Raw genomic sequence first — 15440 nt, 5'->3', positions numbered from 1 at the left:
CATGCACTTCATTTTAGACACCGGGCATGACTGGATAGGGAGGTAGTAAACAAGTTTATACTCTCGAACATAATGCACTTCGATGCGTGTCAGTCACAAAATGAAAGTAACTGTGATTCCGGTAATCAACGAGCGTGATTGTTAATAAGCTAAATCGCGAAAGGGTATCTAAGTATGCTAGTTACATATGTACAGCGAGTGCGTGGATTGCAATAGCTGCAACGGGCGAGGATCCAAAAGTCCATCTCAAACGAATGTCGGACGAGAAGGCGTTCCATCTAAGACTGGTAGACAGCAACGTAGGCCGTCTCCATCATGCTGCCGTACCCAGCCAGCGTCGAGGCATCGGGATTGCCGGGCTAAACCAGTCAGTAAGTATTAACAAAACGACAAGGGTAACATAAGACTCACCCAGTTGCCTCCAACAGCAACATTCAAGATGAAGAAGAGCGGTGCGCGAGCAAGCGTGTTCCAGATTGCTTCACTTCCAATACGGGCACCGGAAATCTGGTGAAACTGCTGCCCATCGCGGAACCAAGTAATCGTCTCGGTCTGCCAGTAGTTCGACCGACGATCCCACTGGATACGCCAGGTGTGCCATCCCTGGTCGGGAATACCCGTCGCTCCGCCGATGCCGTTGGGCTCGTTGCACGCGCCGCCGGGGTTGACGTCGCAGTGCACGGTGCCGTAGCCCGTGAGCTGTCCGTTGACGGTCTCGAGGATGTCGAGCTCGCCGCAGCGGGGCCAGCCGACGCCGTTCCGGATCGCGTCGCCCAGGATCCAGAAGGCGGGCCACATGCCGCGCTTGTTCGCGATGGGGTTGTCGCCGAAGCGGATGTAGCCCTCGGCCATGGTGAGGCGGCCCGCGGCCGGGGTGAAGGTGTACTTGGACTCGATGCGCGCCGAGGTCCAGCCGCCGGCGGTGGTCCTCCAGGGGACGATCTGCACGGTGTTGCCGCCGGAGAGCTGGAGGTTGGAGCGGGAGGTGGTGTAGTCCTGCAGCTCGTTGTTGACGCGCAGGTTGGTGATGATGTTCCAGTTGCCGCTGTTTACACCCTCGCCGGCCGCGCCCGCGAAGTTGTCTTGCCAGATGCGGGTAAACCCGGCGTAGGAGGGGGCATCCCAGGCAGACACTAGACTGACTGGGACAAGGACGGTTGAGAGGAGGGATTTGAGATGCATGTTGACGTTCGTTGGAAAGGAATGTGTGCTTGTAGGCTAATCGCTAGAAGGAGTGATTCAGGTTCGGACAAACAACGACTGGCAGAAAGGACTGTGATATGCTGCGCTTTATAAAAGAGAGAAGAATGTGAGATTATAGTCCAAAGAATGACATGTCTTGACTAACAAGATCACGATGATGAAAAGAGTCGTGGGGTCGCACGAGGGTGGGTAAGAGAGACCATGAGAACAAGACGGAGAAGTCAATCATGGGACTGTACCCGTTATATGCAGAACATATTTGAGGGACGGCTTACGGAAAGAAATGAAGATGCTGAGGCGGCTAAGGGCTGCTTCGGCTCGACCACAGGGCATTTCATCAGACCAGCTTGCAAGACGAAGTCTAGACCGCATCTGCAAGGTGCCTGAATACCACGCAGAAGAGGTAGCAGTTTCGCCTTTCCTTTTTCAAGTTGAACAGACCCTAGAGTACCATCGATACTTCCCATCTTTCGTTGAATGGTGCAAAAGGAGAGCGGACGTTAGTCTCCAGGACTTCGGATTCTGGGGTTGCACAGAACCGGAGATGGAGTATGGGACGTCAGATGGCACGTAGCTGCCCAGTTAGCCCACGGGAATAGGACAGCACGCGGCCGAAGCAGCGGCTTACTGGGTTGAGACAGATTATCCGTAGGCCAACCGGCGCCTCACTCTGTATATCCCCTTGCCTCGAAGGTAAGTCCGGGCCACTTAGTATATGTTGAGGAACCGGCCGTTATTCCCAAAGAAGCTGAGCGATGCATGGAATTTGGGTAGATTGCCTCCTCGACAAACTTGCAGAGTGTCAAGAGAGATGATGCAGGCACTTACGGGGAACCAATGAACAGCCACAGAAGCATCATCCTAGATCTAGACCTCTGCCAAGGAGATTTTCCCGTCGGGAGACGCGTCGATTAAGGCGTCGTCTCATCTCGAGCAGTGCCAATCAAGGCCGGAGGATGACTACCCTTGAACATCGAATCCTGCACCCCAAGCCGAGTGTGGATGACTTCGCTCGGTACCAGCGGCGCGGCCCAGCACGTCTTTGGTATATCTGGTTGGTTGGGGGGTTTCATTTGTCCTTGGCCATGCCACGCGGGAAGTGGCACTCGGCTCGAGGAGACCCCCTTTGAGAATTCGAATGACCCTCCAAAGACTGTTTAGTCTTCATGTTTCTTCCGCGTCCTCGCCAAGCTGGTTACTGTTCTCGTCGTGGTCCAGTCACCTTCGAGATGACGACCAAGCTTACGGAGAGACAATCAGGCGAGCGAGAGATATTGGACGACCTTGTACGACTGGCCAGTCAGAAGAGAGAAATGGTACCTGAGCGCCACTACGCTAGCGGCAGTTGTGTAATTAGTGCTAGTAGCTGCAAGATCTAGACATCGACTTGGGTCACTTTTGTGGCGGTATCAATTAACTAGTTTCCCCCTCCTTACCGTCTTGGGGTTTAAGATGAATCATGAGAAAATCTGCGCGTTGGCAAGAAGCGATGCAGAAGGAAAAAGCAACAGTAGCATACGCGGCCAGCTGCGTCTCTGACAGGTGTCTCGATTACTTCAGGGAGGGAGTTGCCCTCCTTTTCGACCCAACAGGCAGCTGATGTTGGCTCTGGTCAAGCAAGCGAGTTTCAAGCAGAGATTTTCAAAAGCCGTCCCTGGCCGGCTATTTGTCCACGTTGGCCCAAAGCAGAGCATGTGAAAAGGCTCGATGGCACCTTGCCAACAGCGGGATTAGGGCGGGTGAGAGGCGGCTAAAGTGATGCTGCAGCTCCCAAGTTGCTAGTGGTCTTCCCGTTGTGATTGGTTGGATGTTTAAGTGCAAGGGGGTCGTGATTCTAAAGGGCATCTTTTGGTGGTGTGCTGCTTGCTGCGCCGGTCGCATCCAGGCGCGCTGAGTCGCTGTCAAGACTCCAAAAGGGAGGGATATAAGGAAACTTCCAGGGGGTTCTGCGTCATGAGAAAACCTCATGATTCATGCAGTTCTCCTCACTACCCAAGAGGTTTCTTGTGTCATGACGGAGGCGTCACCAGCTCCGGGTCACTGGGCCGGCACCTGGTGGCCCCTCTTTGGGCTCCGATCGGTGTGCCGGCGCTACCCCACATTCTCCGGGCTGTCGGGACCATTTCGGGGTGATGCCCGCGGTGGACTGGTCAGGCGACACGGTCACGAACCTCACGGCTTTTCTCGGCAGATGCGAACGTCCCGAAAATTTAATCACAGCAATATGAGAACACTGGCTAAGCGGCAGCCGGAGTTTTGATGTTGCGGCGCAGGTCAAGGCCTCCAACATGTCTGTACGATTTCGCTGACAGGAGTATAAACTAATGTAAATCAAGTCATGAGCGATGATGATAGGCATTTATGCAACTTCTCTGTGACTTGCCAATTTTTTTTTCTTCTCGGCAGGCCCGGCAAAGTGACTCTTAGCGATGTCTTGGCCAAGTTCCGTAGCTCAAAAAATATGGTCACCTAGCAGACAAATTATGTACAGGAGAAAACCCGGTGGGACACCAAGAAGGGCAGTGTCGATGCACAATATTCCATTCAGTTGAAGAACAAGTGGATTCGAATCCATGTTTATTTAATTCTTCAATGTTTGGCGTTCGGATCCGTCCATGATTCATTTCTATGCACGATAAGGCACAGCCACAGAATTCGTTGATAATGTAACGCTGTTGGCATGGATATTTTGCTTTTTCTTTTCTCAAATCTCGTGAAGCAGCACGTTGACGTCATTAAAAGTCTCGAGTTATCGCGAATACACCCCGGCCTCGAATTTCTCCATTTATCCTCGAAGAATCCCAGTGGATTTATTTGTCTTGATAGGGTAAAACCAGCTGGGGTCTGTTTTCCCCCGGCTTCACGCTGCATCTAATCGCGTTCCGTCGTCCAACCCCTCTTTCACCTCGATGTATTTATTAATCTCTCGCCCGAGTCTTCGTGGCTGCGAGGAACCATCTCGTCCTGCTCATTCATTGTGTCTTCTTGTCGTGGCCTGCACGAATCTTTCCAGCCAACACTTGGCTTCTTCCTACCTCAGATCTTTACCTCTTTGAAGAACGTCTCCGAAAACATGTCGTCTAGCGATCATAACATGTCGGTCAGCGATGACGAAGATTATCCAACCCCATCAGAAGCCGGCGACAACTCGGAAAAAATACTCATCGACAGCCTCGGGGACTTAACTCTGTGCGTCGGGCCTCACCTCGAGCAATACCAAGTATGCTCGAGAACCGTCGCGCGCGCGTCTCCGGTCTTCATGAGGATGTTCAACGGCAACTTTGTCGAATCGCGTCCATCGAGCGGCGACTGGGTGATCAATCTGCCAGACGACGCCATCAAGCCCATGAAACTCTTCCTCAACATCACGCATGGCAACTTCGGCTCGGTTCCCCAGACTCTCAGCACCCGGGACCTCTATAACCTTATCGTACTGCTCGATAAGTACGACGCGCTGGAGGTCATTCGGCCTTGGGCGGGAGCATGGGTTGAAGGCATCAGCGACGACCTGGAACAGCCTGCCTTGTTATACATCGCGAGAGAGCTTGGAGACGCGCAACTGTTGCAAGAAGCTCTCAAAGCCTTTGCCCATGGATGGCAGATGACATCGCGAGGCGAGCTGGAGTATAATCCAGATTTTGTTTACGGAGATCCGCCACCGTATGAACAACTGGAGCCGATCTGGGTCCCCGGACGTGGCACTATGATGAGGCACATGTTTCCGCTCAACTTTATGAGTATGACCCTGTCCGAGTTCGAAGGTATGTGTAACATTTGATTACCCGGCCGAGTGCAAACACAAAAAGGCATAGTCTTACCCGCGACAGAAATGTTCATGGCCGCCCGAGAGGCTTTGCGGAAGATTGAGTTCGGACCGTACGTCGACCTGTTTGAGGCCGTTCAGCGAGAGGAACTCGGATATGCGACGAGCCACAATACGGATCGGTACATCGACGTGTCCAATCAACACGTCAAAGACCGTCATTTCAAATGCAGAGCCCATATCTGTTTCAAGATATTACTGAAATTCAGAAAAGCCGGGCTTGGAATTCCCACTCGAGATGAGTTTGAGGCCTCGGACAGGAGCCATGACGTTATTCGTACCTCGGCCGCGGCAATCAATGCTGAAATCGGTACTCTTGAATGTTCTGAATGCCGCGTATGGGCCCAGCAATACTTGAAGCGTAAGCGTGAGAGCCTGGAAGCAGCTGGATTTCTCAGTCAGGACCCACTATCCTATCTCGTCAAGCAAGCTGTGAAAACAGGCCTCGCTGTTACGAAGAGGAAGGCGTGAAAGCCCCTCCGTCAATGGAAGCCTGAAATTGGTGTCAATAGCTGCGCCAACAACGAGCTCTAGGTTGAGAGAAGGGGCGAGATTGAATGCGGATGGGGGTCTTCAGTAATGCCTAATTCGAAGTACTTTTGCGAATGCAATGTCAATATATCGTGACGAATCAGTGTGAACTCGTGCTCAAATTGCCTTGGTCTTTCAAAGATCGTCAATTTAAGGCGCATCAACTAGTAACTACTACAACAAAGATCCATCAAGCATGCGACATTGAAATTAAATAGCCTCGAAATCTTGTATGACTGTTGACTAGTACTTGAAACTTCAACGCCGAGCAATAGACTCCTCTGAGGTGTTGGCAGCAGTGGCGACTTCAGCGCTTGCAGTTTTGCCCGAGACATTCGGAGTCTCCTGGGAATGGTCAACAGTATTGTCGCTCGCGTTTTCGATATTCGCAAGTTTAGCCGCCCTGTGTTTCAAAATTAGTAAAAGCTATATCAAAATGCGTTTAGATTGGACACTCACTCTTTGCGCTTGATGTAGACGTCCAAGACATGCGTCGCTACGATGAGTGATATCGCACACCCAAGACAGAAGGAGAATCCTTTGGGGTATCTCGGGGATTCGACCGTGGGGAATGTCAACAAGGGCGTCCATGCTGTTGATGATTGTGCAATGATGGTGATCATGACGAGTGTGAAGGACCGTTGCTCGGGAGAGTCTCGAAGAATGGTGTTGACCCAGCCGTGGAGGACACTCGATAGCGCGTTGGACCAGTACATGGTGGCAAACGCGAACCATTTGGCACCCTCCGGAGCATCCCATACAACTAGAATGATGAGGCCCGTCACATTCCATAGCGATGAGAATGTAATAGCCCACGCAGGCCCCAGCACCAAGTCGGACAAGAAGCAAGCTACCAGATTATAAAAGATTCCGAGCGCTGGGGCAATAGTGCCCATCTCGTTGACCTCTGCAGGTGTGTAGCGACCCAAGCTTTTGATCCAGAGCAAGAAGCTGCCCGTGCTCTTGTGGATACCAGCGTTCCAGAACAGAACATCGACGAGTACCACGGTCCAGAACTGAGGACTCAGGAAGATCTTCTTTAGGTGGCCGAACTTGAACTTTCCACGGGTGACGTGGCCACCCCTTTCGAGACGTGCTTTGGAAAGCTTGATGTCGTGGTCGTTGAGAACCCAGCGATTCGGCTGATCGACGGTGCCAGGAAGCAGGAAGTATCCGAGGATTCCGACGGGGATGGTAATGATGGCGCAGATGATGTACATCCATCGCCAACCAGACATGCCATGGACGCCTTCCAAGCGACGGGAAGCTCCAGCGGCGATGAGGCCTGCCGTGAGTGTTCCGAGATTGAGGCCGGTGTAGAAGATTCCTCCTCTTCGTGCGAGTTCATGGCCGCGGTACCAGGAGCCGAACACGTAGTGCATAGCGGGGAAGAAAGCAGCCTAGGGACGATATGTTAACTCAAAGAGCCCATCTGACGAGGCAAAAGCAACCAGCGAGGTGAAAAACACGACATACCTCAAAGAAGCCGACCATGAAGCGATATGCTGCCATCTCTCCGAAGGTCTGTCCGCGATATTGCAGAAGTGTGAAGACACCCCAGAGAATGTCCATGGCGGGAATGGTCCAGTACATGGGGACGTAGGTGAACAAGAACATGAACGGAAACATCCCGACGACTGCTCCAACTGTGTACATCGTCTGTAACTCGACCAACTCGTTTCCTTCGAAGCCGAGCTCTTCCTTCATGCCTCCGACATAGGCATTGTCTGTAGCGATTAGTCTCCGCCCTAAAAGTCCTTTAACGTGAAGACTTACTCAAATTGGCTTGATCAATATACTTGACCCAGTAACTCAGCACAGCGTACGGGACGACGATCATGTCAAGCTTCATGATAAGCTTGCGTTCTTCGGGTGTATCATCGTCGGAGAACCATTGTATCTTCCACCACTGTTTCCGCGGAACCGTATTGCTCAGCGCCATCTTGGGCTGCTGGGCTAAGTGTCGCTCGTTCTGGCGGAATTCGATGCCTGCTCTGGGAGTGAGTCTGGGTTGGCGCGACTCAAGCTGACCATCTGGTTCGAGAACATCAGTTCCCTGAAGATGGGATAACTGATTGATATCTGCCATCTCCGAACCCCTGCACGTCAGAATCCTCTCACATTATCGATTGCGCCAGAGATGCTCGGCCTTGTGCCATGCGCTTTATCCATTTACAAGGCCTAGATTTGTGGAATGAGTCCCGCTTCCGCGCACCCCCGGAAGTCGGGAACTGCCCGACCAACGCCAGAGGGTCGCCCATCCCGCGAGGGCTCCTCGTGGCAAAGACGAATGGAAATGGCCCCGCCGGGAGTTGCCCGACGTTGCTTCCGTCTAAACCCTCAGCCCGGAGAATTGCCATGTCGAAAGAGGATGTGGGTGGAGCCCTTGGTTAGCTGAGATGTAGGGACTTGCGCTGGATGGGTGTCCCAAAGAGCTGCTCGTCAGGATGGTTCATGGGCCAAAACATGCTTAAAAGCGGGAAAAGGGCCCTGAAAGTGAGAATCAGAAGAAATTTGGGTGGCACTTCGCGGAGAATCCGCTGCATGTTGGGGATTGCTGACCGGGAGGCTAGGAATGACGTGCTTGATGCTGGTGATGGTGCCAGATGCGCAGATTATCACCGCGGTACAGAATTGCCCCCCGCGTTTCTGTTTCTTCGAATCACAGAGATTTTGTGTCGAATTTTGATTTGCTCTGCAAATCATACAATAATCGGCCGCAAGATACCATAGTAACTTCAAGTTCATGAAGACCAGGAATGCCATCAGTTTGTTGCAGTGTAACTTCGCTGAGAATCGTGGAGTCGCTCATCGACCGGCCTAAGTTCACGTTCTGCTCTCACCGTAAAATGCTTTCCCGACCCATTACGAAAGTCCAGCATGTCAAATGACTGAAATCGTAACTACGCGATAATCTCTTATCTGGCGGGAATTCCGGAAGGACAGCGTGAGTTGGTTTTGAAGCGTCATCTAGGATTCGCCAATCAAACAAGGCCTGTAGCTTGACTAAAGAATTATTAACATGTTTTGTTCCGTTTGAGTAATAAGCTTAAATCTTCGGGAAGTCAATTGCGTCGAGATAGGCATTGCATCCATGGGTTCTCGCTAACTGAACTTGAGATCGAAGATGAGCTGCACAAGCAGGTTTAGGTAAAAGCGATTTGAACAGCTTCAAATGTTTAGCAGCAAGCTTTATTATGTGCTAATCATTCCGACCTACTTATAGCAGCACACTATCACTTGATAATGGAAGACAACTAAGTTCTGTAATCTGAAACTTCAGATCTGTCCGGTGAAGTACCGGCGCTGATTCTTATGAAGTTTCCTCTGAAATGGAGTGTTCTCGTGTTCGGACTAAACGCAAAAGTGAGTGAGGCGATGGCGTGCATATCCGCTGTCAAATCATGCACTATCAATGTCGACATTAAATAACCATAAAATAGCCCGCCAGAATTCTGGAAATCTTGCAGTGCTGCCGTCACGTTGATTACCGGTTCTTTCTACCGCCGGACGGGCTTTCTTCAACCGATTGCCGAGAGTTGTTTGTCCGTAAAAGCCGGGTCAAGCGAATACAACGCTCATGACTGACTCTGTTCCTCATCCGATCTCCTCTTCGGACTGGAACCCTACGGGTGGTTCGCAAGACTTCTACCGATTGCGTTCCTCGATGACGGCGTGGGTCCTCGGACGTTCATGTTTGGACAGCAAACCTTGCACACCGGACGACTCCAGTGGTTCCCCCGCGACACCCACTCCGATTCTGTGCCCCGACTTGACTGGTCGAGTCATCATCTCATTGTCGACACGGAATTCCTCAGCCGCCTCAAGATGGTTTCACACCACCTGTTTCTACTTATTTGATTACCAACGTGTTCTCTCGGTTGGATTGGGGGTTTCCGGCAGATTATAGATCATGTAAGGCAGAGACTGTTGTTTGTTTATAAGAGACATGCGTCCTCGAATGAGGCTGTTTGACAGAATTGTTTCTCGGCCAGTATTCTAGTTGGTGAACTGTTCTAAAAATGGATTTCGTCAAAACAAACCCCCTGTATCTCGGGGGCGCACTTGTGTGTGTCGCTCTGGCCACGGTATGTCGTGTCTTTACCCGCAGTCGACTCAACTGCAACTAACAAACAATCAAAGTACATATATCAAGGTCTCACAAACCCTTTATCAAACGTCCCAGGACCGTGGTATACAAGATACACAACCTTAGTCTCAACATACTTCGTCATCACCGCCCACCACCCGGACTGGGTGCACGCTCTACACGCAAAATACGGCCCCGTCGTCCGCATCAGCCCGCACGAGGTCGACATCTCCGATCCGCCAACATGCCAGCGCATCCACAGCGTCAAGGGCGGTTTCCTCAAGTCGCCCTTCTACTCGCTTCTGATCACCGACTCCTCCAGCGTCTTCAACGAGATTCGACCAGAGGTACACCGCAAGTACAAGCGACTCCTGTCTAACCCCATGTCGGAGACTGGGTTGAAGACGTTCCTGCCGCGAATCGACGGCAAAGTCCGGCTCGCTATCGAGCGCATCCGCGAGGAGGATAAGACGCGGGGTGCTGCCGATATCGCGAAGTGGTTCATGTTCCTGTCGTTCGACGTCATTGGCGACTTGACCTTTGGCGAGGGCTTCGGACAGCTTGAGAGTGGCGTGGTGAGTCTGACTCGAGTTTGAGCCGCCCGCAAAGGCATGAGGCTGATGTGCACAGAAAAACCGCTCCGTCAACGACTTCGTCAGTCTTGGTTTCGTCGGCGGCCTGCGATCCATGTTCCCAACGATATCGTGGTTCTCTTTGTACCTCCCCATCCCTGTCTTCAGGGACGCCACGAAGATCCAGTACCGCACATTCGACTACGCTCAGAGCGCGCTCGACCGTCACGCCAAGCGCGTGGAGGAACTCGGCGACGATCCCAAGCCGACTGTGTTCTCGAAGCTGTACACCGCCGGTGCGGAGGACACCTGGTCACCGATCGAGATCCGAGATAACGCCCAGGTCTTCATCGTCGGCGGCAGCGACACGACAGCCAATTCCATGATTTATCTCATCTGGGCAGTATGTAAGCTGCCAGACGTCAAGGCGAAGCTTTTGAAGGAACTGGAGACTTTGGGCGAGGACTTCGGCTACGACGAATTGAGAGAGCTGCAGTATCTCAACTGGATCGTCAACGAGACGTTGCGTCTGTACACAGCTCTGCCGTGCGGTCTTCCGAGGATCGTGCCTGCGGGAGGATCTGAGCTCGCAGGCCACTTCATCCCCGAGGGCGCGACGGTGACGACGCAGGCTTACAGTCTCCATCGCGATGAGCACGCTTTCCCGGATCCATATCGCTTCTACCCCGACAGATGGGAGAACACGACCCAAGAAATGAAGGATTGCACCATGCCTTTCGGAGGCGGTTCAAGGAGTAAGTCTCACAGTCTCTCAATGTCAATGATGGTACTCTAACTCTAACAACTACCGCAGCCTGCCTTGGTCGTCACTTGGCGCGCATCGAGCTTCGCTTGATCACTGCTCGCTTCTTCCGAAACTTCCCGAAAGCGACGGTTTCTGAGCTGGAAGGCATGTGTGATAAGGATATGGAGCCTGCATTGCACTTCTTGATGGTGCCCAGCGGCCACCGCTGTCTCATCAAGCTGAATGGGTAAGCAGCTGTACCAAGCAGTTACGAAGTGGCCCAGCGCTATTTATGCACCTGATAGTCAGTAAACAAGGAGAAAGCATCAGCACGAAATATTGCGTTGTTTGCAAAGACAGCCAATGAATTATGCAAAACTCGAATAATGTGAATGCAATAGCCACAACCTCAAAGCTACAACGCCACCCACCGCCATCTCAGTCTGGTATCACAACCAACATGTATCCGCTTCCTTTCTTGAATGAACATGAATTTTCTCAAAATGACAAACATCATCTTTGCGGGAATGTACTCTGCTTCGTAGCTGAAACGCTTAGGCGACATCAATGACGACCTTGAGAGCACCGTGTTTGGAAGCTTCACCAAACGTCTCATACGCCTTCTCCATCTCGCTGAGTTTAAAGTCTATGGCTGCTGTCAGTCAAGGAATCTAGTACGCAAGATTTCAGATCGACTTACGATGAGTAATCAGCTGAGAGGGTTGCAGCTTGCCGGACTGGACAAGCTTGAGCAGCATGGGCGTTGTAGTGGTGTCCACAAGTCTAGTGGTAATGGCTAGAGGTCCTCATTAGTCTCGTTTCTCAGGCAAAAAGTGTACGTTTTGCGACTCACCAACGTTCTTGTCCCAGAGATTCTGCAAGTGAAGGTCCACTTTGGTTCCGTGAACACCAACATTGGCCAACACCCCACCGGGTGCAAGCAACTCCTGGCAGAGATCAAACGTCGCCGGGATACCGACGGCCTCGATGACAGTATCGCAGCCCTTACCCTCCGTCATAGCCTTGATGTCAGCAACAGCAGTGCCCTTGGAGCTATCGACGACATCGGTCGCGCCAAGCTTCTTCGCTGCCTCCAGTCTATTCGGGTCCATATCAACCGCAATGATCTTGGACGGAGAATACATCTGCGCCGTGATGATGGAAGCCAACCCAACCGGTCCAGCGCCAACGACAACAACCGTACCGCCAGGCTGCACCTTTCCGCAGAGCACGCCGCACTCATACCCCGTCGGGAAGATGTCGCTCAGCATCACCAGCGCCGCCTCATCCGCACCCTCAGGCACGGGATGCAGACTCGACTCGGCGTGCGGGATACGCACGTACTCGGCCTGGGTGCCGTCGATCGTGTTGCCGAGGACCCAGCCGCCGGTGGTGCAGTGGCTGAACATTCCGCGACGGCAGTACTCGCAGGTGCCGCAGTTCGAGATGGCCGAGATGAGGACCTTGTCGCCCTGCTTGTACCGGGACACGGAGGCGCCGGTCTTGTGGATGACGCCGACGCCCTCGTGGCCCAGGGTGCGGCCGGGCGCGCAGGTCGCGACGTCGCCTTTGCGGATGTGCAGGTCCGAGCCGCAGATCGTGGTCTTGAGGATCTTGACGATGGCGTCTGAGGGGTTCACGAGCTCTGGGAGGGGCTTGTCTTGGAGAGCGACGGAGTTGTTGCCGCCGTACACGAGGGCCTTCATTGTAGAGAGGTAGCGAAGAGTGAGTGGGCTTGCGGCGATTGTTCTGTGGTGCAGCGTAGTCGATAGCTTTGTGGTATTTGAGAGAGCGGGCAGTGTTGATCTTGAGGCGCGCAGGAGGAATGATCTCGCTGCTCGCGAAGTAGCTGTCATTATGAGGAGCAAGCGTGTAAGAGGGGTATGCGGGGTTGTTCGGCTGGCCGGAGGTTTCAAGGATGAGGCCGGCGGTGGTCGGTTGGGGAATGGAGAAGATCCAGTCGGAAAGCTTCGATGTTGTAGAGGAAGAGCGGTATATGGTTGAATAAATGGTTGGAGAATGGGTTGTCACCACGCGTTTCAATTTGAGCGGAAGAGGATAGCAGGAGAGGAATCGTTTGGTATACGTGTGCAGCGAGACAACTATATTCCTTTGGTATCGCGGATTAATGCCAAGATCACGGTATTTCGGTTATCACCATACTGGTTTATCAGATCATTTGGCTCGTCAAAGTGCGCTGAGGCCATGGTCTGATTTGCCGTGTTGGTCGCAATGTCAGGGACACATGTGGGGATACTGGGGTGAAGCACCTGATTTCTGACCCGGGGTTCGCTCCGGCTTACTCGGTAACAGGAGAGCAAACCTGTTCAGTGGGAATATGCAATTGCTACAATTGGCCCAAATTAGGGATATTGATCATGGGAATAAATCCTCTCCATGGCCGCGGAGGTCCAAGCAGCAGAGAGGCAGCTGTCACATCGTAGCCTGGTAAGCGCTGAGAACCCACAAGTCCGCTGTTACTGTCATTTTTCACAACGCTTGAGACGCCAAGTAACATGATAGGGAAGGTTCCGAGGAGTTGTTGTGAGTCTGTTAAAAAACGAGAGTCCGCGGCTCCGATCCATCACAGGATGACGGGTCGTTAACCTTGCGCTGCGGTAGGATTTAGGTCGATCACGGCACCCGGCGCCGTTCATTGATCGGCGGAAAGCGGGGCCTACCTCGGCGCCGTTCGGTACTTGGCCCACCACGGAAGCATAAAGGGCCCGGCGCGGGACTGGGCCATGTCAGCTTCTGGTTTCCGGATAGAAAAGCCAAGTTCCGTGAACGCATGGGACTTTAACTGATGTCGCGTCTTGGCAAGCGTGAAATCCAATCAACATTCAGAGAGATGCAGCACTGAACTTTGTCTGAGTCGTGCTTGCCGGCGGGCGGACACTACTTTGCTGACACAAGTTCCGTAAGCCGATACCTGTGCTTGCACAGTTATATCCGAGTGGCTGGTTTGTGATCATCTCAAATATATGAGATTTAACATTCCATTGGCTTGTTTCTCAGCTGAAGGCGCGGCTGCCCGCATGCACGGAACACGGAGGCGGCTCAGCCGTTCGTCATTCTGCCGTATCGCCCCGCAATCGGATGTTGGGGCCCCACTACCCCGCCGTCGTTCCTGGCGGCAAGCTGACCCGAACATGCCTTATGACTTCATTCCAGCCTCCCGTTACTTTTAAGATCTCACCGCCATCTCTGATTCCTCACTCAACTACATCTTCCACCTCATCAGCTATCCTATCAGCTATCCTCAGCTCACCCGCCTCATCCGATCACACCTATTCTCACCACACAGACATTCCAGCATGGCCACCTCACCCAGTGCGAAGCGACAGAAGTCCTCCAAGGACGTTCCGTACGAGCTCATCTACTGGCCCGGTCTTCCTGGCCGCGGTGAGCACATCCGTCTCGCCCTCGAAGAGGCCGGCGCCGAATACACCGACACCGCGCACAAGGAGGATGGTATCAAAGAAGTTCTCGCCCAGATCGACGACAAGAACATCGGCGACGAGCTCAACCCGCCGCCCTTGGCACCGCCCATTCTCAAGCACGGCGACCTCCTCCTCAGCCAGACGCCCAACATCCTCCAGTACCTGGGTCCCCGCATCGGTCTCGCGCCCAAGCCGGAGGACGACGAGGATGCCATCTACCGCATCAACGGCCTTGCCCTGACAGCGCTGGATGGCTTGAGCAACGAAGCGCACGACACGCACCACCCCGTCGCGACTGGGCTCTACTACGAGGATCAGAAGGAGGAGAGCAAGCGCAAGGCGAAGGACTACATCGAGAACCGTCTGCCTAAGTTCTTCGGTTACTTCGAGAGGGTGCTGAAGGGTAAGGCGAGCGGAGATGGTCCCTGGCTCTACGGAGGCTCGCTTTCGTACGCGGACTTGGTTCTGTTCCAGGTAAGTCAAATTATGACGGCTGACCGAAGATCTGAGCTAATCGAAACAGTGCCTCGATGGCCTCAAGTTCGCGTTTCCCAACGCGCTGAAGCGCCTTGAGGGAAGCGGCGAGTACAAGAGTCTCTTCGAGCTGTATGATGCCGTCAAGGAGCGCCCCAAGATCAAGGCGTATCTTGCCAGCGAGCGTAGACAAAAGTACAAAGATGGCATCTACCGCCACTACCCTGAGCTCGATGAGGACGCGTCTGCGTAATTAAAAGTGTATTTGATAGCTACAGGAGAAAGACAATGGAAAAGCAAAATGATGTCATTGTTAACTTTGTAAAAGAAAAATACTTTTGGTTTGGCTTTGCCCATGTCAAAGGCATTTATTTTGAGGGAAATTGGCAGGTAGCGATGGCAGGTGCTGCCAAAGCCCGCACCTTCCTGTCCTCACAACAATTGCATCCCCGCTACCGGGCACCTGCCAGAGCTCAACTTCCCTCACCCAAAATACCCAATTTCAAGTTCTGCCTTCCCACGATCATAAACGCCATTTCCACCACCGCGTCGGACGCAG

At 52.9% G+C, this 15440-nt stretch overlaps 6 protein-coding genes across 6 annotated transcripts; 3 read left to right on the top strand and 3 right to left on the bottom strand.

Annotated features, from left to right (window-relative positions):
• Positions 1–278: 278 nt before the first annotated feature.
• Positions 279–1182, bottom strand: CkaCkLH20_04424 (glycosyl hydrolase family 16; the record flags this gene model as incomplete). Its single annotated transcript, XM_038887143.1, has 2 exons — positions 279–359; positions 412–1182. The coding sequence occupies 2 exons, from the start codon at positions 1180–1182 to the stop codon at positions 279–281; spliced, it is 852 nt and encodes a 283-aa protein (XP_038747309.1).
• Positions 1183–4276: 3094 nt separating this feature from the next.
• CkaCkLH20_04423 (uncharacterized protein) lies at positions 4277–5497 on the top strand (the record flags this gene model as incomplete). Its single annotated transcript, XM_038887142.1, has 2 exons — positions 4277–4964; positions 5031–5497. The coding sequence occupies 2 exons, from the start codon at positions 4277–4279 to the stop codon at positions 5495–5497; spliced, it is 1155 nt and encodes a 384-aa protein (XP_038747308.1).
• A 318-nt stretch (positions 5498–5815) lies between these two features.
• Positions 5816–7499, bottom strand: CkaCkLH20_04422 (vitamin H transporter; the record flags this gene model as incomplete). The annotated part of the gene is made up of 4 exons (XM_038887141.1): positions 5816–5960; positions 6017–6957; positions 7034–7284; positions 7334–7499. The coding sequence occupies 4 exons, from the start codon at positions 7497–7499 to the stop codon at positions 5816–5818; spliced, it is 1503 nt and encodes a 500-aa protein (XP_038747307.1).
• A 2080-nt stretch (positions 7500–9579) lies between these two features.
• On the top strand, positions 9580–11215 carry CkaCkLH20_04421 (benzoate 4-monooxygenase cytochrome; the record flags this gene model as incomplete). Its single annotated transcript, XM_038887140.1, has 4 exons — positions 9580–9645; positions 9701–10222; positions 10278–10974; positions 11034–11215. 4 exons carry the CDS (start codon positions 9580–9582, stop codon positions 11213–11215), a joined length of 1467 nt encoding a protein of 488 aa, XP_038747306.1.
• A 303-nt stretch (positions 11216–11518) lies between these two features.
• On the bottom strand, positions 11519–12670 carry CkaCkLH20_04420 (uncharacterized protein; the record flags this gene model as incomplete). The annotated part of the gene is made up of 3 exons (XM_038887139.1): positions 11519–11610; positions 11665–11760; positions 11818–12670. 3 exons carry the CDS (start codon positions 12668–12670, stop codon positions 11519–11521), a joined length of 1041 nt encoding a protein of 346 aa, XP_038747305.1.
• A 1611-nt stretch (positions 12671–14281) lies between these two features.
• CkaCkLH20_04419 (putative glutathione s-transferase) lies at positions 14282–15134 on the top strand (the record flags this gene model as incomplete). The annotated part of the gene is made up of 2 exons (XM_038887138.1): positions 14282–14881; positions 14931–15134. 2 exons carry the CDS (start codon positions 14282–14284, stop codon positions 15132–15134), a joined length of 804 nt encoding a protein of 267 aa, XP_038747304.1.
• Between the last annotated feature and the right edge of the window lie 306 nt (positions 15135–15440).

This window comes from Colletotrichum karsti (genome assembly GCF_011947395.1).
Source record: "Colletotrichum karsti strain CkLH20 chromosome Unknown Scaffold12, whole genome shotgun sequence".
In the NCBI taxonomy this organism is placed as follows: domain Eukaryota; kingdom Fungi; phylum Ascomycota; class Sordariomycetes; order Glomerellales; family Glomerellaceae; genus Colletotrichum; species Colletotrichum karsti.
The sequence above is the reverse complement of the archived record's forward strand: the minus strand, read 5'-3'. Positions and strand labels throughout refer to the sequence as shown.